Consider the following 27,393-nt stretch of genomic DNA (forward strand, 5'->3'; position numbering starts at 1 on the left):
TTTACAGGAGTATCTATTCTTGATATCTGCAACACGGCCGGCTGGTCTTCCCCATCTACGTTTGTCAGATTTTACAGCTTAGACGTCCCGCCCTACGAGTGCAGGTTCTCTCGGCTTAAGCATGCACGTGCATTCATGCGTTTTACATGTACACCGCAGTGCACTCAACGAGCTCACCAACGTGACTCTGGACTTACTTATTCTCGCACACCAGCGGCGCGCTCTGTGACTCACCATCTTGTGCTATGTAATGTGCTTCCCTGTGCGTTTAATACCCCACCGTATGCGCGTTAACATTTTATATGGTGCTTACACCTTTGCTTTAAAGCTGTGAATATGCTGGATATAGGGCCACATACAGTGTCTCTCCAGGAAGGCATTTCAGTCCGCTGTGTATGCACGGCATGATGGGATTACGTTCCCCCATAGCGTCAGCAACTGATGCAATGCGAAGTGAACCGTATTGAAAGGGAATGCTTACTCGCGTAACCCCGGTTCCCTGAAATAACGAAATGAGCATTGTGTAGTTGGCCGTGCCTCAAACGCCTATGCAGCGAGCTTCATTCTGCTACATGCTTCAGTCGAATGCAAGTGAGGTATGGTGCTCTTTTTCGGACTATTATAGGGCATAGTCCCGCCACTTTCATGGGCTCGAACGCCATAGGTCTGTAATTTTTACAGACGTTAACCAATAGGCTTCAATCGCCGAGTAAACAGGAGTTTCCCCCATAGCGTCAGCAACTGACGCAATGCTCGTTCCCTTTATTTCAGGGAACCAGGGTTACGTGAGTAACCTAAGCATTTTCATAACTCTTAAGCAACTGAAATAAGTTGTTGTATAATTTAAACGTGTCTCAGTTCAGAGAAACAACACGGTCCTGTCAGACGCCGTTCTACTGTGCACGCGCGGCCGCGCGCTCTGAGTTCAGCTGGGCGCGGGAGGCGCGTGTTGTTTTTTGTTTCCATTGTACTGTAAATGGCAGCTCGGGTGTATTAAATCTATTTTGACTCATTTAAGGGAAACTTTAGGATTGAAAAGTTTTAACAAGCTATATAGAAAATGAAATTAATGTTTATATAGCCTAATTGTAAAGGTAATGAAATTATCTCCCTGGGACGTAACAGTTACTTTGCCAGTAAGTTATAAAATTACCAAAATACTACGAATTTAATTTTACGTAACTGGAACGTACTTGGTTATCTTGCAACGTAAGGAGACCGTACTGGCGACGTGGTGATTTGGTACAGTAATGGTAATGAAATTACCTCCCTAGGACGTAACAGTTACATTGACAGTAAGTTATGAAATTACCAAAATAGTACGAATTTCTTACATAACTGGAACGTACTTGGTTATTTTGTGATGTAAGGAGACCGTACTGGCGATGTGGTAAGTTGACACTGCTGCAGCAATTATCACAATACAGCATCTTCTTGGTTCAAAGCGCAGTGTGCTTCTGAGACACTGGAAACGACTTTTCCACACACCAAACATGCGCTCCACTATACCTCTAGTGCGAATGTGAGCTTGGTTGTACCTCTGTTACTCTGGTGTGACTGCATGAAGATAGGGGGTGAACAAGAAGTTGTTCTGTGCATACCCACTGTCACCAAGTATGATTCCACTATGTTGTCCTCCTTCCAACTGAGCATACAAAGAGGAGTTTTGGAAAATCCTTGAGTCATGAGTTATACCTTTCCAACGTGCAACAATGTTGGAGAACTGCATAGTGAGAGTGCACACCAGGGCCGGAGCGGGGGGGGGGGGGGGGGGGTGTGGCTTATGGGACTCAAGCCCCGAATGTTTTGTCAAAAGCCCCAAATCTTTTCGGATCTGTAAAATGAATTCATCCATGACGCTAGGTGGCGGCACTCAGCTTTAACTCTCCGGTCCCCCACTCAACTGAAAATGAATAAGAGATGCGTGTTGAAGGCAAAATAATATGCTGAATCTCCCCACAGTAAACGCATTTTCAAAGTGTCTTTATTATTACAGTGCCTTCGTTATTACTGTAAGTGTATATTTATAGTTATGTGATGTAAATACTGTTAAATAGCGTCAACTGATTTATTATCTGCATGGCTAACGTCTAACTTACTGTGGTCCTATTTAGTACATGATACAAGGATAGGCTTGAAATGGCTCGAAGAAACAATATATAAAAGTACATAAATTATTCTGGTCCCACTTTAAGGTTCATTTCTCTCTATTAATTAACTATTAACTACTTTTGCCTCAATATACTCCAACTACTGCTTATTAATACTAAAGTAGTTGTTTATTTTAAGTATTTGTAGAAATGGGGAGGGTTAAGGATGTAGAATAAGGTTTTGCAGAATCAGGCATTAATATGTGTTATTTAAGTAGGCCTACTAAAAAACAGTCAACATCTCAGTAATATTAATGCTAATAATCAACCAGTTAATAGTGAGAATTGTAAACTAAAACCATGTTAAATCCACTATTTATACATAATTGTTCTACAGTCCATACACAGTATTTAGTTACATCAGAAGTAACTGTAATTCGATTACAAGAAAAATAAGAGTAATCCCTTACATTACTTTTTCAAGTAATTAAATTACAGTAACAAATTACTTAGTAACTAGTTAACTTACACCCAACACCGGACAATACAGAGAACACTTAGATTAAAAAATAGTTTATAAAGCTGCCGTGAATGGAGAAAAAATATCAACAGGGGACCAAGCTTTGAAACCCCTAGATTAGGGCTAAGCCCCCAATGTCTACAATGTCTGGCTCCGCCCCTGGTGCACACACCTTGCACATTTACTGAGAACCAATTTTTACGATTCCTGTACTCTTCAGCATCTGGTGTAGAGGGACGCTTTATGGGAATATGACACCCATCAATGCAGCCAATGACTCCAGGCAAATTGCCATATTCATAGAACTGCACCTTGTAGATGGCTTGGGTAGCAGCATCAGGGAACTTGATGTAGTCATCTTTTAGTTTACATATAGCATTGCAGACTTTGTGGACTATTTTGCACACTGTTGGTTCACTCACACCACACAAATCTCCTGTTTTACGATGGAATGTTCCACATGCCAAAAACCTCAAGGTAATCAATATTTGTAGGGAAGGAGGGATAGGCCTTCCCCTTAAAGAGTGAGATGACAGCCTTGGTTCCAGCAAAATAATTATGTCAGCTAAATTTTGTTTGTACATACGAAAACGGTCACGAAAGTTAATTTTATCAAACTCGTTTAGTGGGTTGCTCCTGTCTATAATTGCCCGCCTATCTGGTCTTGGTGGTACCCTTTCATCATCATTAAAATAGTCCAAGTAATCAATTTTCTTCCTTTGCTGATGTCAACCTGAAGGCCAACATCAGTTAACCGGAAGTTAAACCTGCCTCTGGCCAGGTTTAAGTTATGCCTTCATATACACCTAGACTATCTCTGATCATCCTTTAGGAAATCTGACTTTATAATTTTTGACTAAGGAAAGTCTGAGACTATTTTAAACCATGTCTGAGAAATGCTTTTTTAGTTAATCCAGTTTAAATGTGCATTTAATTCTAAGATTAGTGTTAATCCCTGTCTGCGAAACCACCCCTGAGTGTTTTAATTTAATAAAGCACAGTATTTGCCTGAGCCATGGTCATGTGAACATTGTGCTTTTTCTTAATATTTAATCAGTTTGTGTAAATTTTTTTTTTTAAGTAGTATGCCTAATTTAGGGAGTCTACTAGATACCCTTTAAATGAAAGACAAGATCGGAGAAAAAAACTGACCCCTTCTTAAAGCATACTGTAGCCAACATTTAGATCCATTGAAATGCATAAAATAAAGGAAAAAAGGAAAAACTGTGTTTGATTTAAAGGGGACATTCCATGAAAATCAGACTTTTTCCATGTTTAAGTGCTATAATCAGGTCCCCAGTGCTTCTACCAACCCAGAAAACATGAAAAATAGCAACCCTGTAACTTTGTTTTGGTAAGGCTCTCTCTGCAAGCATGTGAATTAATAGGTCATGCGGATTTCGCTCCCCGCATGACGTAGCTAAGGGATCTTATTATATTGATACCTCCCCTTCAACTGCGCTATCCAACCATGAACGGCCTTACGAGTGCGTTAGACAGAGAGAAAGAATGACTGACAGCACGACGCGTTTGTATTCCATCAAACACAAACAGGAGCCTACAATCTTATAACTTGTAGTTTTAATAATCTTTCTAAAGATTGAATTAACGTTCTAAAGGATTAACATTACCTTAGTGCAAGAGAGAGAGAGAGAGAGAGCGAGTGAGCGAACGAACGAGAGAGAGAGCAACGCGACGGTTCGCTTTCAAGCAAGTTATGTTGTTTAATATGTTTCTCTGAAGTTTATATAAATGAACACGAGGATTAATGCACTGCACGAGACAGAGTGAGTGAACAACGCGTATTCACTATCATACACAATAAGTAAATATGTTGTTTAATGTTTCTCTGAAGTTCCAAATGAATGAGGAGTTACAAAATAGATGAGAGACTGACAGAAACGCGAATATGTTCAATATGTGTACACAATAAACTTAAACATGTCATTTGATTTGTTTCTCTAAAGTTTAAGCATTAAATGTTTTATTACAGATCATTTAAATGTGCTCGTGTGGTTTGGTCAAAAAGTAAACTTCTGAGTGTTTGTGGAAGTATAATTTATTGTAACATGCTGAAAATCATTGTGCCTGTTTAAAAGCAGCATGAGAGCTAAAAGTCTTTATTTTTATTCTACAATGTTTCCCATCTGCTGATAAACATGTATTTAGTATGCATAAAACAGATAATTGACTTTTTAACATGTTCAAATATATAATGCTTAACATCGCTCACTAACTTCTTTCGTGAGAGAATCTCCCTCGATGCTCTGTCTACAGCGCCAGCGCTTGAGACTCCGCCCACCTGAGCAGCTCGTTTGGATTTAAAGGGATACACACAAAAACGGTGCATTTTTGCTCAGTCCCATAAAGTGCCTATTTTAACATGCCACAATAAATTACCTATATGGTATTTTGAGCTAAAACTTCACATATGTACTCAAGGGACATCAAAGATTTATTTAATATCTTAAAAACGTCTTCTGGAATGTCCCCTTTAATCATTTGTAAAGTGTTTCTGTTGGAGCTTACTTAAAAATCTGTTTTGCTTTGAAATAATCCAACAATTTATTTAAAATAATTACTAATTCTCAAAAATGTTGTGAAATAACTATTTGTTCAAACCCTTATTGCTTATAGACAACAATATAGACTATATAAAATGTAATTTTGAAGGGCACGTGACGTATCTGCAGTCAACACCGTGTAATCAAGTCGTAAAATATGTAATAGGACATTGTTTTTAAACATAAACATGGTTGGACTGACACCTACTGTTTTGGCGTGCATGTGTGTAAATGCGGTACTTTGCAGAAAAAAAATATTATAATATTCTGCGAGATTCTTATAAATGACACTTTTTATTAAATACAACACATTGACACTGGTTACAAATAAGAACATGCCACTCACAAACTACATTTTCACAATTAATACAATTAGAAAAATTATATTAAAAACTAACAGTATTATACAATATAGCTCAGATAAATGCTGTGCTTTATTAAATATATAAAATATTTGCCTTCCCATTTTAAATATTTACATCTTTAATACTTAAATTGTAAATTATGATCATACAATCCCTTGTTGAACGATCATCAAGATGTCCTATTTAGCTCTCGATGCATTTCACGCATTCGGTTACCTGAAACACCAGACAGTCAAAAAGGACACACAAAATCATTGTGTCAAAATTAAATGAACATATAGTACCAGCACGCGTAAGTTACTCTCGGATCTGTAATGATCGATCTGTGAATATCAGTGCACATGCCTCAATCCAACAGACCTAAGTTTTACTGATATGTGTCAGTAGACAAGCCACTAAACGGAGTGCTATTAGCCACTGGACATCGGAAGTGCCACTCGACGAGCCACTTAACAGTGACATAAGCCACTGGACACCGGACATGCCACTCGATGAGCCATTAAACGGAGTGGCATGCCATGAGCCACTGGACACCGGAAGTGCCACTGGTACGAGCCAATTGAAACTGGAAGTGCCACAAAACGTAGTGGTACGTGCCACTGGCTTCTGTGCGTAAGATGCCATGCCACTTAATGTTAAAACCCCTTCTCAACATCGTTCAACGATTTGGTGTTTCCCAAAACCATCGTTCAAACAAACATTCGCAAACTGCATCGCTAACTTGTGTCGTTGGTACGACAGCTCTTGACCTGTCATTAGAAGCATCGTTCCTTGTTATTATAATATGTAGACTTACGTTGATCATGCTTTTGAACAAAATAAGCAAAAAAACATGAAGTACAGTCAATATCCATCATTCTAAATATACAGTATTACAATTTTATTTTACGTCTTTAAATTTGTAAACAGAATGAAAGCGTTGCATTTGAAAACTGCGCATGTGCGCAGCCCTACGAGCTTTAAGACCCTGGGGAATCCCTGGGAGGAGTGACGTAAGAGGAAACTTGCGCGTGAATTAAATATCTTGAAAATAAACAATAGATAACTAAACCACGATAACAAAATATCTCTTCCGATGCAATATATGTTATTTACAGCAATAATCTGACATTAAATCGATTTGCACAGATTAATTAGTACTTCACCTCCCACGTGACATAATCAACTATGTTAAACCAACATTGTTCAAACGACGAATGTGCGACAAAGTTACTATGCTTTCGGGAAACAGTCGTGACAAGGTAGTTCGTTTCTCCAACGATGCATCGTACTATGGTCGTTCAGCAACGAGTTACTTCGTTGTTTGGGAAACGCACCCTGAGCATCTCTCACACTGGCCCCGGGCCACTGGGCAGTCCTTTATGTTGAGCCCTGCTGATAAGAAGTCAACAATTCAGAAAGTAAGTTATTTTTTGGTAAATACAGATGTGTTAAAAGCAACACATCAGTGTAAGCCCTGGGACAACACACCAAATGCATTGTCCCGGAATCCACATGTCACAGGGTGACTTTCTGAGGGCGGAACTAAGATGTTGGAGGTTGGTTCCGCCCGGACCGTAAAGTGCAAACACCGGCACTTCCAGGAACTCCGGGAGGGAAAATTAGGCTTGATCAGGCACAGGTGTGATTAGCGAATGTGGGGATCGCAGGTTGGACGACAGAGAGAAGAGGAGGAGGATATAAAGGGCTTCAGAAGTTGCAAACAACGCAGTTTATTTCTAGCCGATACGGTGAGAGGAAGTGGAGTGTCTGAGCAAGTGCAGTATTGAGAAGGCAGAGGAATAACGAGTGACTGGCTGAAGAAGGATATAGGGGCACAGGAGATTGGCTGAGTATTTATACTTTTCAATGAGAATGTGTGAAACAACGTGTACAAACTAGTGATATGTTCTAAGTGTGCGCAACAGGAATACTCACCGGAAGTGTCATCGAAGGAGGATTTCTGGCATCGGGGAAACGGAGGAAAGAGGATTCAGCGGACCACTGGAAGGAGAAGGAAACAAAAGGAGAGTATTAGCGGTTGCTTGTGAGTACCTTTGAACAATTGTGAAAGCTACATCTTATTGGAGTGTGAATCACGAGGCGAATATTGTGAGTTCTGGTCCTCGCAGGTGAACGGCCCCACCGTGGAAGAGTGTGGTGGGTGAGCCGGAAGTCACGAAATAAAGGAAGAGACAGGGGTGTCAGGACGGCAACGGCTGTATCTCGATCTTCATCGAAGTCAGCGCCCAGTGAATTCCCAGGACAATTCCCTGTAAGTCGTTGGTTCGTGACCTTATTTCATTGAAGTGTGTGGAGTGCAGTGGGTGAGTCCATGTCCTTTGTCGTGAGTGTGTACACTTGAAGAGGTTTGCAGTGTTATGCTGTGCTTGTGTCGTCAGTGACCGCCTCTAGGCTGAAGTGAGTCTTGGGAGAGTAAGTGGACGTTGTTAAGTAACATCTAAATCTCTATATGCCCCATCTGACCCCCTGTATGGACGTCCAGTGAGGACGACCTGCATCGGTGTTTGGTATAGACATCCCGTGCTGACATTGGGAAACCTCCTGGCCTTAGGCGGTGGAGAACCAACAAGACAAGTAAGACAAAGTAAGTAAGCAAAGTAAGTGTTTGTGAGTAAAGTGGAAAATATCTGTAAGGAGGAAAGTTGACTGTGGAGAGAGGATATTAGCTGTGTGAGTAACTACGTCTGTTGTGTTCGAAGTTCGCCCCTGTCTAGATCTCTGGTTCTGTCAGCTGGAGGAGAGGGAAGCGTTCGGCCCACCGCAGCAGTCTCCAGCTTTACCGTCTTCCATTGGAGCATCGGAGCAGGCCAAGGCTAGGACGCCAACCACCGCTAAAGGTCTGAAATTTCCTTTTTATTCATTATCCTATTGTTGTTGTAAGTGTTTTATTGTGTCCCTCAAATTATTGAGGGTGTGTATGTTTGTATTTGTTTTTATGTTTTTATCTGCCTAGGGACTATAGGTGAAAATTAGCTGTGGTGCTAACTCTAGCATATTTACATTGTGTATGTGTACTGATGTTCATTAATATGCACTGTCCCTTTCTAACTAAACTAAACTAAACTAAACTAAACTAAACTAAACTAAACTAAACTAAACTAAACTAAATCCTGTAGTCTCACCTGCCACAAGTCTATCAGCCCGGATAAATGTTGTCTACGTGAGTCCCCACCTGCCAAAGTAAAAGTAAAACCCCCGTCACCTGTAAAGCCCTCACCGTCATTTATAGCTAAGAGCTATCAAACTGTGTTCCATGCTGTCTAAGTGAAGCCCCAGTCACCTGTGAAAGTACGTACCGTCGTCTATAGCTAAGAGCTACCAAACTGTGTTGCACGCTGTCCAAGTGAAAGCAAAGCCCCAGTCACATGTGAAAGTACTTACCGTTGTCTATAGCTAAGAGTTACCAACCTGTGTTGCATGCTGACTAAGTGAAAGTAAAGCCCCAGTCACCTGTGAAAGTACTTACCGTATTTCGATTGTTAAGAGTTACCCAACTGTGCTGCCCGCTGTCTAAGTGAAAGTAAAGCCCCAGTCACCTGGGAGTACTTATCTTCTGCCTATAGCTACGAGCCATCAGACTTGTGCTGTTGGAAAACAAGGCAAAGTCTGTCGTCTGGAGAGAATTAAGAACTAGTGTACTGTGGTGCACACCTCCTTGCTGGCCGAAGAACACACTGTGTCTGCCTCTTACATCCAACTTGCTGATACTTACCTGTGTTTCCACCACAGCTCGAGTGCCCTCCCTCCTGCAGCATTTACCTGTGCCTCCATCTAGGGAACCAGTGAAATACTTACCTCAGTGTCCCTCTGCATTGCCATCCGACGGGCAGAGCTAGGTCGGCAGCCAGACGTACAGGAGTCCAGGTATCGAACTCCCTCTTCCAAACTACTCACTCTTGTTCTCTTTACGCCTAGGAGAAGGCGAGAGCCTCGGAATCGGCGCCCTGTGGAAAGAACACAGCAGAAGACCAGTGAATGAACTATCAATGTCGCAAGGAAAGAAGAGGCAATAAGAAAGGACCCACCTGAGACCTACCTGCGACTGAGTCACCGAGACTCAAGACTGTGCCCATCCAATCCATTGGATTTTAGCTTCCCTTTCCCCCTTCCCTTAAGTAAATTAATAAAGCAACAACAATTTCCTACCGCTACCAGCGTGACTGTGCCCAGGTCCTTACTCTGCAACACCGGAACGGTTCTTCAACACAACACGGCCACCACAACACCAACAATCAACAACAACATCCTCTTCATGTTTAAGGCTGTCTTTTATATCCCTCTCCGTCTTCACATCCTCCAATCCCCAGCCGCTACGTTTATTATCCACACCTGCGTTTAATCAGGCTTGATTTTACCTTGCGGCGTTACCGGAAGTTCCGGTGTTTTCACTCTTCCGTCCGGGTAGAACCAATCTTCCCCACCTTTGGTTTCGCCCCCTTAGAAATCGTCACCGTGTGACGTAATGTCTGATCATTCTAAAACAGTTTAGATTAGTCTTTACAGTTTACTTAGTTTTTTAACGTGTTTATCAAATTTAAGTTATTGGAAGGAATTGGATAGACTATTCCTTTAACTTGCATGATCCCGCCATTGTTTACTAAAGCAGTTTGTGAACAAGGCACGGCTGTAGAGTCTCACACACACAGGGAGAGATCTGCTTGCGGGAAGAGGCGGGGCGTCACAAATTCTAAAACAACGCTTAAAGGGCGTTTTGCAGGTAAAATTTTTCAACGAATTTGTGCAATTTGCTTGTTGATAATAAACATTTAGACTGTTATCCATTGTATTTTATGTTGTTGGGTATCACAAAACCCGAAAAAGTATGAAAAAGTACAGTGGTTTGCAATGATTCTCCTTTCCCCCACAACGCACTGTATGACGTCACGCTGGGGAGAGAATTTACCAAAGCCGCCTTGAGAGCATTGAGAATGACTATAGAAAGACGAGTAAAGTACAGTTCTGATAGCGCAGATAATAGATAAATACATAGATAGATAGATAGATAGATAGATAGATAGACAGACAGATAGATAGATAGATAGATAGATAGATAGATAGATAGATAGATAGATAGATAGATAGATAGATAGATAGATAGATAGATAGATAGATAGATAGATAGATAGACAGACAGATAGATAGACAGATAGATAGACAGATAGATAGACAGACAGACAGATGGATAGGCTAGTATAGAGAGATAGGCAGACAGCCAGATAGCATAAGGTTAGCATATCTTCGTGTAGAAAGTAAACAAACAATTAACATACTCGTGCATGCTGGCTTGAGGGGGTCCATGATCCTGCCTGAAATGAGTGTAACTTTATGCGATCTTCAGCACAAACGGTTTTGGCAGCATGTCTCTAATCCTGGAAGGTGAGTGAAGCACGTCACGTCTGTTCGCGGGGACCAGCGACCCAAACGCACTCACTTTCTTACAGCCAGTAGGTTTCTACAGAAACTTTTTAATTATTTCCCGGTGGGCCGATCTGATAATAGTTATACATTTCGAGTTATATTAGCAACACCGTCTGGCGGCGTGATGTGCGCCGGTTCCCGCTGGTCAAACTGTGCAGGCATCCTCTCTGCTCAATAAAGTATATAAAAGTGCTCAACCTGTTCGGCAGGTCCAAACATGTACAGGATTTATAAAAATACGGTGATCAATGAGCGGTTCCTCCTCAAATGGCTTAGCCTGTCGTGATGTAAAAAGCCGCCGAACGCCTGTTTATTACAGTATGTATGCGGTCGGATCCGAGTGTGCTGCAGCTGCAGCTGCTGACTGCTGCTGCGTATAAAATGATCGTGTGATTCGTTATAATCGCATAAACAATATAACAAAGCATCCTTTCATTTCACAAAACAATATATTTGAGATATTATTTGATAGACTAGTAAGTGTGGATTAAGGATGTTTAAAAATCTCTAGCCTGGTGGTCAGGACATGAATGGATCAAATCAGCAGATTTGCGAAGTTTTATTTATCTCCACATATATCATAAATAATAATTAGCAAGGTAACTTTGCAGTATAACACATTATATATTTCCTACGATGTATATATGATTTCCAAATTATATACGTAAGTATTAAACAGCAATAAATGTCTCATCTATCTCTATGGCTCTGGCTGAGTCTGTCTCCACTTCTCCCCAACGTGACGTCATCGCAGAATTGCATTAAAAAAACCGTTAATACCAAAAACGTAAAAAAAGTGGTCTTTAAGACCATTTTTGAGACATTTTAAAAATTATACACATATCTTGAGTGATTTATGTACCCATTAATCGACAGTGGTGGTTAACCTGCAACATACACTTTAAGTGCCGGCAGATAATTAATCAGACTTATTTTTGCAGAAAATTCGGTCAAAGATGATTTTTTAAAATATGCCAAAAATCAGCCAAATTATCGGCCCGGCAATAAATCAATCTCTAATTGCAATCCCTCAAGTGTGCAGTGGCAGATTTAGGTGGTGGCATGAGGCCCCCGTGACAAAAAATGTATTGGGTGATTGGGTTTTATCACTCATTTGCATGACGCGTCAATCATTTGTCACCATGCGCTCAAATCTACCAGTGGGTCTACCCAGCCCCGAGTGAAGTCAATCACACCTTAACAACACATTTCGCTCAGAACCACAATAAGGTGCAGGGTCATGACACAGTCCAGAAATGAGAGATCAGGAGTACTTATAAATGAATACCATAAACATTATAGATGGTATTAAAGGTCTTAGACATCAGGTGCCCAGGTCAGGAAAACTTAATTGCATTTCTCAAATATATTAACACTCCACCTTCCCTTCTTGATGATCTATCTAAAACATTGATTTCCAAGCATCATAATTATGCTTAGAGATAATAATTGATGATAAACAATGAAACACAGATCCTATTTTAATGAAGGCAAATGCAATGCTAAAAATGTATGGTAATAAAATTAAGTAGGCTAGTGCTTTTATAAGATATTGTACATTTGACAGCCATAATAACTTTAAATATAATAGAATCTAAATAGTTAATGCTGGGTGTTTAATTTTTAACCTCGGTTATCAGATGACTATTAAGCTTTAGGTTTTTTTTTGTTTGGTTCAAATACAGCGTCTGCCATTTCCTGAAAACAGTTTCCTGTAAACAGTTTCCTGTTACTGAACATTTTGACATTTGGATTTCGACGACATGTCGATATAGGCTAAAGATTATTAAAGTTACACAGCCTGAAGGTTTTAAATCATGGATTCAGGTGTCATCGCTAAGCGTTTTATTCTGCTTGGTATTTTTCTTTATTTAGGAACTTTACTGTCGGTTCAAGCGGGTAAGTCACATTTATATGCGCTCTTTGTAAACCGAAAGTAAAACACGATACTTCCATCAACACGTGTTTGTACTTGAATTGTACAAATTTATGACACATAGATTATATTATATTTGCTAAATTGTATACTTTTGACATTAAATATACACACCAAAATTAACAATTATTTTATTATAGTAAAACTGTAGTAACCATAAGTGTAGTTTTATTGGTGTGTTTTCATGACCATTTCCAAAATCACGGTTTTATGACAAAAACCATGGTTACTGTTGCTAAAACGTGAATTTGTGGGGTAGACATGTTTTGATTTTATTTGCAGTAAACAATAATATGAATAATATGGGTAGATGAATACTTTTTAAACTCAGATATAGGATCACATACAGGTCATGTCGTACAGAATAATAATTAACGTCAGTACTAAATTAGGCCCTGTTTCTCATTTTAACAAGATTGTGTTGTTCTGGATTAAATTGTGAAAAATAGTAATTTTAGAATGTTCGGGATTAAATTGTGAAAAATAGTAATTTTAGTAACTGTACATAAAGTAAAATAAATGTGCTTTTAAAGAACGGTTCTTTAAAGCATCTTTAACATCTCTTTTCGGTTTCACAAAAGGTTCTTTGTAGTGATTTTTTAGGTTCTTTAGATTATACAAACCTTTGACTAAATACATTTAACTTCTTTTTAATTGCGGAGACGCATTCCCTGTACTACATCTACACAGCTTTATCCAAATCTGTGGATCTGCCAGGCATCTATGATTTCACAGCTATGGGTTTACTGGATGACAGAGAGATTGATTACTACAACAGCAAGGAACAAAAAAAGATTCCTAAACAGGATTGGATGAAAGAGAAATTGCCACAGGATTACTGGGAGAAAGGTACCCAATCCAGAAAGAGCAAAGAACAGTGGTTTAATGTGAATGTCAACATTCTGATGGAACGAATGGGACACAATGAATCAGATGAGGAAGTTTAATGCAGATTATCATGAATGTGTATTTTATCATATCTGTTATGTCTGTTGTTATTAACTGAAACATTTTGATTTTTCTTTGTGTTAGATGATGTTCATATTCTTCAGTGGAGACATGGTTGTGAAATTGAAAAACAGGGAAATGAAGTGACATTCTCCAAAGGTATCGATGAGTACAGCTATGATGGTGAAAACTTCCTTTCCTTTGATGATAAGACCTCACAGTGGGTTGCCCCAGCTCCTGCAGCTGTCCCAACCAAGAGGAAATGGGATAATGTGCCCATCTTAAACCAGTACACCAAGGGCTACCTGGAGAAAGAGTGTGTGGACTGGCTGAACAAGTTCAGAGAATATGGAGAAAGAGAACTCAAAAAAGGCTGTAAGTAAATGAAGCAAACTTTATTTACAGCAGGGGTTTTCAAATTGTGGGTGCCAAAGTGTGATTAAGTGGTTGTGCAAAGCCATATGGTTGTTGTTTTAACCAATTAATTACTATTAAATTTCTATTACTATTATGGTTTTGATATCTTAACTTACATGTGGTAGTAATTAAACATACATATTTCCATTAAGAATATTTTGGTGGGGCAGGAGAAAGATTATACATGTGTAGATGGGTCTTGAATGATAAAGTTTGTGAACCCCTGAGCTTTTCATATTTCTGAAGCTGATTCATGAACTGATTCCCTTGTTCTCAGCTCCACCAGAGGTTCGTGTGTTTGCAAAACGGGCTACCGGTAACAAAAACAACTTGAAACTCACCTGCATGGCCACTGGCTTCTACCCCAAAGATGTGACTTTGGTCATTAGGAAATATCGCACATCTCTGCCTGATAATGAGATTGAATCCACAGGAGTCAGACCAAATCATGATGGAACATATCAGCTGCGAAAGAGTGTGGAAATTGCAGAAAATGAAAAAGCAGATTATGATTGTTTTGTGTCACACATCACCCTAAAAGAGCCAATAATCACCAAATGGGGTAAGCTGAAAGAATTGATTTCATCATTAAAGAAAATATATTCATAGGAAGACACATGATTATAACTTAATGAAATTAAATGTCAATTTACAAATGTAACACTTGTCAGCAGTTGCATCACAGACAAAGTTTTGCATTTTTTTTTTTTTGCAGATGGGAAATGCAGTGACTGCCGTGAATCCCTGGCTATTGGTGTTGTGATCGGCATTGTGATGACTTTAGTTGTTGTCATTTCAGTTGCAGCAGTTGGCTTTTATCTTTACAAGAAATGTAAAGGTCAGTATTACAACATTACATATTCTATATTAACAGTCATTTAATTGTAATAAAGAAGATGATGTAAAAAATTCTGACTTATTATGAGCATAATTTTGTCATAAGTAACAATATCAATAACATTAATTATTTGCATGTATTGTTAATATATATATATATATATATATATATATATATATATATATATATATATATATATATATATATATATATATATTGTATATGAACATTTTGACACATGAAAACCTAAAAACAATTGTTTTCGCAGTGTAATATACATTTTTTGTGATTTTTATTTTTGTTTTGTATTTGCTTTATCGTCTTAATACTACATATTTACTGTAAACCTGCTTGGCAAGAATGAAAAATTTTAAAAAGTGCTATAGAAATCTCAAATTGAACTGAACACGCTAGGGTTGCGTAAATTGAGAAAAAAGTCAGAAAAATGTATTCCACTCCATGTTTACAAATACACATTTTTATCCACATACATACCAATTGGATTATGTTTCATTTATATTTACTTATTGTGGCACTCATATATGTCTTAATTTCTCTGTACAGATTACTCTGGGCCAAAAGAAACAAGAGTTTCACTCAATAACGGTACTACCGAAAATGGAAATTGTTAAAACAAATGGTAGGTAGGTTTTGTTTTTGGTTTGTTATCACTAAATGATACACAAAAGGTATTTTTACTTGTACAAACTAGTTTTGTATGTATTTTCTAGATTCTATTGATATCTATATTAAAACTTTATTTGCTGAAATACTAAACATTATATAATCATAGGTTAATACATTTTGCTCTTTCATTTTTCTCTGTCCTCTTTAAAGGAACAGTATGTAAGAAATTTATATCAATTAATCATAAAATGGCCCTGATATATCACTAGACATTAGGAAATAATTTTAATTTCAAATACTTGTATCACTGACAACAGTGGTTCGGCCAGGATATTGTCATTTAAAAAGTGGAGTTGCAGCCCTCAACTGATGTTTATGTTGTCATTTTGTGTATTGGCTACCAGAGGGGTATTGCACAAAAGCAAGATAAGGGATTAAGCTGGGATTTTCCAGTTATCCTGGCTGAATTTAGCCCTGACTCAGTTGCATGAAGGGAGGCTAAATTAATCTTGATGAAGTTACTATGGAGATTTACTCTTTGCAGCTAGCCTGCTCCAGAGCAGGCTAACAACCAGGCTAAGATTAATCTTAGTGATTAATTAAATTCAGAAAACTTTATTAATCCCAGGGGAAAATTGCTTTAATGTTACAATTATAGAAAAGAAAGAAATTAAAGAAAAAAGAAATAAAAACATAATTATATGCCCATCAATGATTTAAAAATTAATAGATAAGAAATGTAAAAAAATTCATAAACACATAAAAAGGGTAATTTACTTCAACAATGAATTGTCCCAGCACTTACAAAGAAAAGTTATAAAGCCTAATGACCACAGGTGTAAAGGATCTTCTAAAATGCTCAGTTAGGGTTAGGACTTCTCTGGTCGGCCAGCATCCTTGGTAGTGGGTGAAAGGGATTGTTCAGAATTGAATTTAGTTTTGACAGTGTTCTTCTTTCAGCCACAACATGAACAGAGTCCAGCTCCATACCATGTACAGTCCAGCACCTCTAATGAATTTGTCCAGTTTGTTTTTGTCCACCACCTTTATACCAATTCCCCAACAGACCACTGCATAAAAAATTATGCTAAACAGCACAGACTCATAAAACATTCACAGCATAGTATAGCAGACTATACCATTTCAGATTAATCGGCTAGTTCCTCTGTCAATCCTACTAGATTTGTGTTTTAGTCACTTCGTGGTCCTGCATTAAAATACTAGATATACTGTAATTTATCTAAGTATGCGTACTGTTATTTTAGTGTTATTATGAAGACTGCTGTCAGGGGTTTGATGAATATATTTATTAATACAGTTGTTGAGATAAGAAATGACAGATGAAGTTGAAAGGCGGTTTTAATTAAGTACATATGTAGACTAGCATTAAGGCATGAGAAATATCTGACTGAGAGGTACAGATTCTCATATGAAGAAATGTCAGTCTAGCACTGAAATCACTTCTACAAGATTGCAAGTAACATAAACAGATTAGTCCATAAAGTGTTACATTAGGGCAGTAGAACATGCATTATTTTGTGTTACAGCTTTCCCTGTTGTCATTGGATGCAGTTGACTGCACCCACCCCTGTGCCAGATATACAAGACTTCTTTCATGTTAAAATTGTGATGGATGGTTAGTAAGTTTACAAATTGTGTTTTAATCTCAATAGTTATATGACAGTGTGCATGTTATTCTATTTAAATACATAATTTGACATATTTAAAATGTCAAAAGATACTTTATTACTTAAAAAAATATGGAAATTATGCTTTTCCAAATATTATGCAAAATGCACTTTATCAAAATTCAGTGTGTTAAAATGATCCACAAAACATATATCTGTCAAATGTGCTGCATGGACACATAATTAAAACACACATTGTAAATCAAATAATGTATTTAACATAGGTTACATATTAGTATATGAGCATATTTTTGACATGACTTTAACTCTCCCATTCATTAAACTTGTAAGTCTACAGTTTCTGTCTTTATTTCACTTGAAGATGCTAATATTGCATCCCAGAGTTTATGTTTGAATATGAATTATAGTGCTGTCCACCTCACAGATCTTTCATATATTGATGCTCCATAGAGAGGTCAGAGGATAGTATTCATACTGTACCTTAATTTTTTTCTTATTTCATGCCCATATAATAAAATAGTCGGTGTTGCTTTTTTGGAGCATGCAATAGTGAAGTATCATGCATTAAAGTAAATTAATTTTAGAAGACCATCTTTAAGGTACTCTACATATCTTCCAGATGTCATTTTGGCCCCCTCAAGGGACCTACCATCTTACTTCCCAATATTCCAGTCCAAACCAGCCTTGTTTGAACATGGTGGCTATTTACCAACAATCCAGAATATAATATTCAGTGTATTATGGCATGTCAATGAATGAAACGGTTTGAAAATTTCATGAAGCTCAAAGCAAATGTAATATTTTTGGAAGCTTTAGTTTGGGGGTGGGGTTGAAATCCACTTTTATGCACTGAAGGATCCCATATTGAGGGCTTATTGGTATCACAGAGACACCAGCATGTTTGCTTTTTAGCAGGTGCCTTTTTATTGTTGCCCTTTCCTTATATTTTCCTTAAAAAAATTCTTCATATGGTCAAATCCTGTACAAAAATCTTATAATAATTGAATGATTTAATTCCACCAAATATAAATTGTTATGAAATAAATTGCTTTTTTAAAGATAATGCACACTTTTTGCATCAAATACTGTAGATACACATAGTAGTAGTTAAGTGTTTGCAGTTTCGTGATTATTTTTTATTAGTTTTATAAATTTTTGCATCAGTGATTCTGTGATCGATCCCGTGGTCTGTTTAGGAATGCCGTGAACGTGCACTTATCCTAGCTAGCTACACCTGGCTTGACATAGCTGCACGTTCTCATCCTGGTTTAGCAATCGTGCAACAGACTAAGCCAGGATGGGCTGATTAAACTAGGTCAAGCTGGGCCTATTCTGTTATCCTGGCTTTCTTAATTCTACTTTTGTGCAATACCCCCCAGTTGTGTGATTGCAGTACCAGTTTTAGCCACAAGTTTTGTTATTGCAATACCAGTTTTGGCCACAATCCTACATACTGTTCCTTTAAAGCATTGTGGTTTCCCGGACAGGGATTGGATTGGTTAGGACTAGATTAATTATGAAATATAACTAGTTTTAACAAACATGCCTTACTAAAAACATTACTTTTGTGAATTTTGAGGCAAAACAAAGGGCACTGATGTATTTAATGATACATCAGTGCAAGTTGTTTTTAGTTTGGACACCTCTTACATTTATTTGAGTCTAGGACTAGTCTAATCCCTGTCCGGGAAACCGACCCATAAAGAATAAACAAAAATCATCAGCTTGTGAATGATAAATAAGCTCTCATAAATATTATGTGGTTGCTTTGTTTTCAGAAATGGCATCATTGTTTTGGTTTTCCAGTTTTTGTATTGATATCTTATACTTTAGTGATGTGTCACTTTGATATTAATCATATTTTATGTTTGTGTCACAGGAAGAAATGAAGAGCAAGAACTCAGCGCCTCCACTTGCTGTTTGCAACTGCAAAAGAAAAAAGCTTCAGAAAAGCAAGAGTGCATTTGGATTTATTGAACTCCTTGCTAAACAGTGTTGCCCACTAAGCCACTGTGCTGCTCAATGCTCTAACTAAAAAAAATGGAACTATAAACAAAATAATGCCATTGTCGACATGTTGCCCATGTTTTACCATGTGACAAATTAGGACATCCATATTACTTACAAATGCCAAAATGCATAAACTGAAAAAAAGTGTTTTTTATTTTATAAAATAATAATGCTTTCACACATTACATCTTTGAATTCAAGCACAGTTGGGTTTACTCGGACAAATCAAAGGAGACCAATTTTGACAAGGGACATTTCAACCTAATTTAAACATTCTAGTGTGCAAAATGCAGTATTAACTACACTGAGGCATCTTACAGCATGTTGTGCTTTTTGTTTTGTATTGTAACATGGATCACAGGTGTAAGCATAATTATATTTTAACTGATTAGAAGTCAACAATTCAAAAAGTAAGTTATTTTTTGCTAAATAAAGATATGTTAAAAACAACACATCAGTGTTAGTTTAGGGACAACACACCAAATGCATTGTCCCAGAATCCACACATCTCTGTGTTATTACATTGAACACATTTTGTTTTACTTTTAATGGGATAGTGCACCCAAAAATGAAAAGTCTGTCATTATTTACTCACCCTCGTGTTGTTACAAACGCACATAAATTTGTTGTTCTGATGAACACAAAGGAAGATATTTTGAGAAATGTTCATAATCAAACCATTTGTGGACCCCATTTACTTCCATAGTATTCATTTTGTGTTGATAGTTTATTTTTTTAACTGAGATACGCTCACTTTTTTGATATGTATATTTATTGTAAATTTGCAAAAGGAAAGGAAGATACGGCTAGTGGGGTCTGAAGCTGGTGAAAGGTCGTTAGAGGTTAAGATGAAAAGACAACAGCAGCTTAGTTTAAGTGATTTCTTTCTCATGGGGAAGAATAAAGGAATGTGAGTTGGTAATAATTTTGTACAGGGGGATATTTATAATTTCTGTCTAACGTTGGACCATGGATTAAAGTTCTTGTCAATTGCAAAATTCTTAAATTCACTTTAAGCATGGACATACTTTTAATGCAGGAAGGCTCATATCGGAGGTCAATAAAGGTGTAAAAGACAAATGGTGATTCACATGGCTTAGCGAAATGGGGAAGCCTTTTAGTTTGTGGGATAAAAAATCAAACAGCCAGCCGAGCCAGGTACGTGTCTTGCATGAGGCAGTAATTTGGGGGTAATTGATTTGTCCCGTACATAATCACTCGCGTCCCATTTTTTGACTGATACTCTGATCTAACCAGTGACTGAAACAGGTTTGTTAAAGTTCATGTGGCGCCACAAGAACCGAGAGGTAGATTACATCAAAATCCTATGAGAGCGAATCAAGAAAACATACAGAGGAGCCAGCTATCGAAATGCTCTCGCGGTACTTTGATGTCATCTGCCTGTCGGTTCCAGCACCGCTGCACGAAGTCGAACCAGCAGCAATGCTGATCACAACACATGAGAATGATCACCTGTCATTCAATCACAGACCCCCTCAAGTGTACATTAAAGGGGATCATATAATACGATTTCATATTTTCTTTTTTTAAAGTGGGTTATTAAGCCGTTTTGCCTCAATCTATTATGCATTTCCAACTTTGCTTGGACGTTCTCGTGCGTGATTCACAGACTGTAACTTGCGTGTGTTTTAATCATCTTTTTTGTTAAAGTATATGATGTTGACTGGAAACTACAGCTTACAGAATCTATGCAAGATGTTTTTTTTTTAGTTTGTCACACGTAGATTAATATGAAGGGGATAACGTTTTTAACCCTTAGTGCAAGAGTCACAAGTGTTTTGTTTAAAGGACTGTGTTAAAAGTAAAGCTGTAAATTAACAAACTATTAATAAACCTACCATATGTTGTAAGTATTGTATAAATTAGGAGACTAGCTATCATTTTGACAAATGGCTTAAATCAATACACTGTATATTCACACAAAACCATGCCCGTATTGTTGCTGTAGCCCACCTTTTGTCCTGTATTTTATATAGTGACAGTTGGCAACCGTCTTCTCACCATTGTCTCCCTTCACTCCTGACCCATTTTCATGCCTGAATAAAGTATGTTGGTGAATGTTTTGCACTGTAGTTCATTTATGACATATTTCTGTTCAAGCCATTAACGGATCTGTCAGGTTTCCGATATGTGCCCCCCCCAATGTTAAACTTATTCCTACGCCCCTGAATACCATATATACTGTATGAATCCTTGAAACATTTGATACATTTATTACAGCAATTGACAGTCAGGTGAAACTAGAAATTGACTAACAAAGAAGGAGTTTTACACATCTCAGATGACCAATCAAACAGTAGATTTACAGTTTTTCTCAGTCGCTTTGGTACATTTCTCAGATCAGAATTGAAATTCTCAAAACTTTGTGTTCAATTTTCATGTCATTGTGTCACTTGTGCACATCAAAAAAGCAGTTTCTCATTTCTTTGAACAAGTTGCAAATGCTTTAGTACATCCATGCAAATGATTATGTACAATTCTCTGCTTTTTCCTACATTATCAATTGCTTATGTCATGTTGATCAAAATATATTATAATGGGTCTCACTCCCCACAACATTTAGGCATACAGGATTTGGTCAAACATATTTCTATAAATTTCCATTAGATGTTTTTTTTCTAAATCTGTCCTGAATTGGTCAGTTGCTCCCAGGTGAATCTTGACTTTCTCTAACAGACAGAAACGTCCCCAGCAAGCAAAAACCAAAACGTTGAAATGACGGCTAACTATAGACCCAATATAGTCCGGCTATGATTAACCCACTTCTACCCTTAATAACTTTGAATTTGATTACATGACATTTTTGCCAAAATAACTTGAAGATGTACGATATTCCAACAATGGAAGCAAAGTCAACAGGTGTTCAAGGTGTTTGCTTTCATTTTTTTACATGTTCTTAAAGTATTTGCATTCTGTATGTCTGATTTGATGTTTGCTTTTTTACGCTATCATATGGAATAATGGCTCTGGAAGGAAATGAGACCCCTCACATCCTCATGTTTGTGGATGAAGCTGGCTTCAACCTGGCCAAGGGCTGAAGATGTGGCCATAATATTATTGAACATCGAGCCACAGTGGATGTCCCAGGCCAGCGAGGGGGCAAAATACCCATGTGTGCTGCCATATCTGAGAATGGTGTGGCCACTCACATCCTCAGTCTTGGCCAATACAATACACAGAAACTTCTCAGGTCTCATAGGGCCTCATCTACCACAATATGTCATTGTATGGGACAACGTGAATTTCCACCGTGGCCCGCTCATCAGGGACTGGTTCACTACTCATCCAAGGATGGTGGTTCACTACTCATCATGGTGTTCCTACCACCTTACACTCCCCTCATTCCTATTGAGGAGTTTTTCTCCGCTTGAAGGTGGAGATGTATGAGTATCAGGCTCAAGATCAAAAGTCCCTGCTCCATGCAATAAACGCAGTGTGTGAGGATATTACAGGAGATCAGTGTAGGAAATGGTTGCAATGTGCACGCTGTTTCTTCCCTCAATGTATGTCAAGGGTGAATATACACTGTGATGTGTATGAGAATCTGTGGCCAGACAGACAGCAACGTGTGGATGGCAAGGAGGCAGTGCTGGGCAGTAGCTACAAGTAGCGAAGCTAGTAGTTTAACTACATTTTTCAGTAGCTTGGCGGTAGCTTAGCTGCTTTCTAAATCAAATAGCTTTTCAGTAGCTAAGCTCTTTTTTTGACCAAGTAGTGAGGTAGCTTCCACATAAGCTACAATTTTCCAAACATTTCTGAAGTCATCCTGAATTTGAGAATAAGCGCGTCATTTGAATCGACACAGGACGTCGTTTTTTCCGTATTTTCGAGTTGTGCAGCCTTCATTCATACAAAACATTACCACTCGCATTCTGTGAAGACTCATGCTCTACCTCTGATTGGGTTATGTCATCAAGCCAAGGTAATATAAAAATATTACAATTGAAACTATTAATAGAATGTGCTTTGGCGGGCACCTCACAGACTCTGTGCAGGCTACCTGCTGCCTGCGGGCCCACGTTGTAGACCCTTGTGTTAAGATATGTCAGGGCCAGGTGTTTTTGAATAAATGCAACTCAAACATACATTTTGTTCTGGGAGTAGGATAAGACCTGTCCTGCAAACCGCCCCATAATGTGAAGTACCTAGGCCTACATTATGCTTGTATTGCCTATAATTACCAAAATGATAAATTGAAACTGAATAAATAATTACATAATAAAACTGGTTAAAAATAAAAAAGTAGCTTGGATGTAGCAAGCTACTATTGATGTAGCTTGGCTTGCTACATTTCCCAGGGGGGTAGCTTCAGTGTAGTGAAGCTTCATTTAATGTGAAGTAACTGGTAGCATAGCTCACTACATTTTCCAAGTAGCTTGCCCAGCACTGCAAGGAGGGTGAGGACGGTGGCCAGGAGAGGGAGGGTGAGGACAGCGACCAGTGAAGAAATGTTAGTTCTGAAACTCCAGCATTATTTACAGCAGTGTAGGTTGAATATAATTTTCATTGTTTTTTGTGTTTATATTAGAGTATATTATGCTGTATATATTTTCTTTTTACTCTGATGTATGAAAGTTACTTTATCTGTGTGAATGATAATGGTTAAAATTTCCTTGGCTGTGCAATGTGTCAAACCTTGGAGGCTACTCTAACCCTAAAATCATTTTATACACAATTGTATTCTGTTAGCTAGACAAAAACAGTACAGTAATCATTGTTTATGAAGTACTGGGCTAAGACTGAAAGGTGGACATGAGGGATATTTCAATGGTCCCCTGCCATAGTGACTAAACATTTTGACTTGCAGTGCTTACACAATGCCAAAGGGACGAAGCATTCTGGGGGCACTGACTGTTTAAATGAGAAGGATTTTTAGTTTTGACACATAAGTGAACAGTTTTGGGAGGTATGAGCTTTTGCAGGTGAACCATGGTGTTGTGCCGAACCATCCACTTATTATGACAAAAGCAACAAGAGTGTTGAGAACGTCTGGTCTGTTTCAAAAAATGAGCCAAAGCATTGAGACAGTTTTGGGAAATATATGAGCTTTTGCAAGTGAGCTATAGTGTTAAGCTGAACTGTAAGACTGTTTTGCCAAATGATCTTAGAGTTTTGAGAATGTAATTTCTGTTCCAAGAAACGAGCCAAACCAATGGAGAAAAACTGTAATATAATTTTTTATTATTATTATCCTTTGTTCAAAAATGTCCACTCTTACATCCAATTACATTTACAGTTTATATATATATATATATATATATATATATATATATATATATATATATATATATATATATATATATATACAGTTGTGTTCAAAATTATTCAACCCCCCAATGCTGTTAAGGGTTTTAGGGAATTTAGTGTACATTTGTAATTGTATTCAGAATGAAATCCTACAATGACTTCTTAAAGAACCATATGCAACTAAAATGACATCAATTGGTTTTGTAATATAGTAGTAAATGTTTCTTTTGTGAATTCTTCATTGACACAATTATTCAACCCCTTAAAGAACTACCACTCTGAAGAACAGAGGTTCATTGAAGTGTTTTCAATCAGGTATTAAAAACACCTATGGATGTCAGGGAACAGCAATAAAGCCTAATAAGCACCAATTAGGCAGCTTTAAAATGACTGTGATACTCAACTCCTTCTAAACATTTACTGGTGTGGTTACAAACATGGTGAAGTCAAAAGAATGGTCCAGGAAGACAAGAGAAGAGGTGATTAATCTTCACAGGAAGGGCAATGGCTATAAGAAGATTGCAAAGATGTTAAACATACCAAGAGACACCATAGGAAGCATCATTTGCAAATTCAAGGCAAAGGGCACTGTTGAAACGCTTCCTGGTCGTGGCAGAAAAAAGATGCTAACTGCGACTGCTGTGCGCTATCTGAAGCGTAGAGTGGAAAAAAGTCCCCGTGTGACTGCTGAGGAACTGAGAAAAGATTTGTCAGATGTGGGTACTGAAGTTTCTGCTCAGACAATACGGCGCACCCTGCGCACTGAAGGCCTCCATGCCAGAACTCCCAGGCGCACCCCCTTGCTGTCTCCAAAGAATAAGAAGAGTCGACTGCAGTATGCCAAAAGTCATGTGGACAAACCACAGAAGTTTTGGGATAGTGTTCTGTGGAAAATTAGAACTGTTTGGGCCCATGGATCAACGCTATGTTTGGAGGAGGAAAAACAAGGCCTATGAAGAAAAGATCACCTTGCCTACTGTGAAGCATGGTGGGGGGTCAATCATGCTTTGGGGCTGTTTTGCTTCTGCAGGTACAGGGAAACTTCAGCGTGTGCAAGGTACCATGAATTCTCTCCAGTACCAGGAGATATTGGATGACAATGTGTTGCAGTCCGTCACAAACCTGAGGCTTGGGAGACGTTGGACCTTTAAACAGGACAATGATCCCAAGCATACCTCCAAATCCACTAGAGCATGGTTGCAGAAAAAAGGCTGGAACATTTTGAAGTGGCCATCGCAGTCACCATACTTAAATCCAATTGAGAACCTCTGGTGGGACTTAAAGAAAGCAGTTGCAGTGCGCAAGCCTAAGAATGTGACTGAACTGGAGGCTTTTGCCCATGATGAATGGGCGAAGATACCCGTAGATCGCTGCAAGACACTTGTGTCAAGCTATGCTTCACGTTTAAAAGCTGTTTTAACTGTAAAAGGATGTTGTACTAAGTACTAAGATTGAATGTCACTTGGGGGTTGAATAAAACTGATAATGATGTGAGCACAGAAAAGACATTTGTGGTTATTTCATTATAAATGTTATGTTATATTTGTCTGACCTACACATGCCTCTTTGATGTAATTGTAAGCAGGATGACTGAATGATCAAAATCAATGTCAAACCGGCCAAAACAATCAATTTCAGTTGGGGTTGAATAATTTTGAACACAACTGTATATATATATATATATATATATATATATATATATATATATATATATATATATATATATATATATATATATATATATATATATATATAACACACACACACACACAAATCTTACTGGCTGTACTGTATGTTTTGTTGGTCTTTGTATTAGTATTTTGCAATTTACTTCATATCTGTAAATATTGTAATTGTGTGTTTGCAAAAAAACGAAACAAAAATATCCTTCTCTAAAAGAATCTCTATACTGTGTCTCTACGTTCACATTAATTCATTGTCATTTCCACCACCACCCTGTCATTTCCATCACCACTCACGTTTTTAGAAAATATTTCTCAAGTTCTCATCACACATTAAAAATGTACTCACAATTTATGAGATCATGTTCTACTTACAGTCTTTAACAAACGCTATGACACACCTCTCAACACCTAGGTCACTTTTGCAAAATACTTCACACAGTTCTCCTAACAAACTTTCAGTTTGGCAAAGCAGTTCATTTCACATTCAAAATGCACTACAACCACCAATACACTTTATTCAGGTCTCAAATCAACTCATTCTTCCGGAACACTAGCAAAGGTTGACAACCGACAAACACACTTTGTCAACCACAAAACAATGACCTAAAAAACACTTACAACATGTAACATTATACAATGTTTTCTCTGTTTATAATTGACTGCAATATATGTTACTGGAATGAATCAGACATGATGCAGAATTCTTCAATATTTTATGTATTTTAGTTTTAGTTTTTTGCACTCCAAGTAATTCCAAAATACAAGAATTTGTATACACACCATCCACTGTTACATATACAATAGTAATGCTGATCAACTCTGTCTTCTCCATTGGACCAATTGTTTTTAATTTTAAGATTTAAAATATATTTCATTAAAATATACTGTAGAAATGTAGCAAATAGCTGTTTTATTCAGTTTTGTATTATGTTATTGTTTTGAACATAAGTTTACAGTTTTTCTCGATTGCTAAAACACTATAAATAGGCTTTTGAACTAAAATTTCAAAACCAAAGCGTCATTTTTCAAGAATCACAATCATTTTGCCGAACATA

At 37.8% G+C, this 27,393-nt stretch overlaps 2 protein-coding genes and 1 long non-coding RNA gene across 3 annotated transcripts in view; all 3 read left to right on the forward strand.

Moving 5' to 3' along the window:
• The first annotated feature begins 12,692 nt into the window (after nt 1–12,692).
• LOC129455638 (zinc-alpha-2-glycoprotein-like) overlaps nt 12,693–27,393 on the forward strand; it is a 29,262-nt gene continuing 14,561 nt past the window's right edge. Inside the window, exon 1 of the mRNA XM_073858033.1 lies at nt 12,693–12,859. Within this exon, the coding sequence (XP_073714134.1) occupies nt 12,778–12,859 (82 nt within the window). The 5' untranslated portion in view covers nt 12,693–12,777. The remainder of the gene's footprint in view (nt 12,860–27,393) is intronic.
• On the forward strand, nt 13,634–15,158 carry LOC141349135 (class I histocompatibility antigen, F10 alpha chain-like). Its single transcript, XM_073858141.1, has 4 exons — nt 13,634–13,745; nt 13,923–14,219; nt 14,539–14,823; nt 14,977–15,158. The coding sequence occupies exons 1-4, from the start codon at nt 13,634–13,636 to the stop codon at nt 15,141–15,143; spliced, it is 861 nt and encodes a 286-aa protein (XP_073714242.1). The 3' UTR covers nt 15,144–15,158.
• Nucleotides 15,555–19,446, forward strand: LOC141351380 (uncharacterized). The gene is made up of 2 exons (XR_012359623.1): nt 15,555–15,739; nt 19,255–19,446. It is a non-coding gene; the product is annotated as an uncharacterized lncRNA (long non-coding RNA).

Source organism: Misgurnus anguillicaudatus, chromosome 20 (genome assembly GCF_027580225.2).
Source record: "Misgurnus anguillicaudatus chromosome 20, ASM2758022v2, whole genome shotgun sequence".
Classification (NCBI taxonomy): domain Eukaryota; kingdom Metazoa; phylum Chordata; class Actinopteri; order Cypriniformes; family Cobitidae; genus Misgurnus; species Misgurnus anguillicaudatus.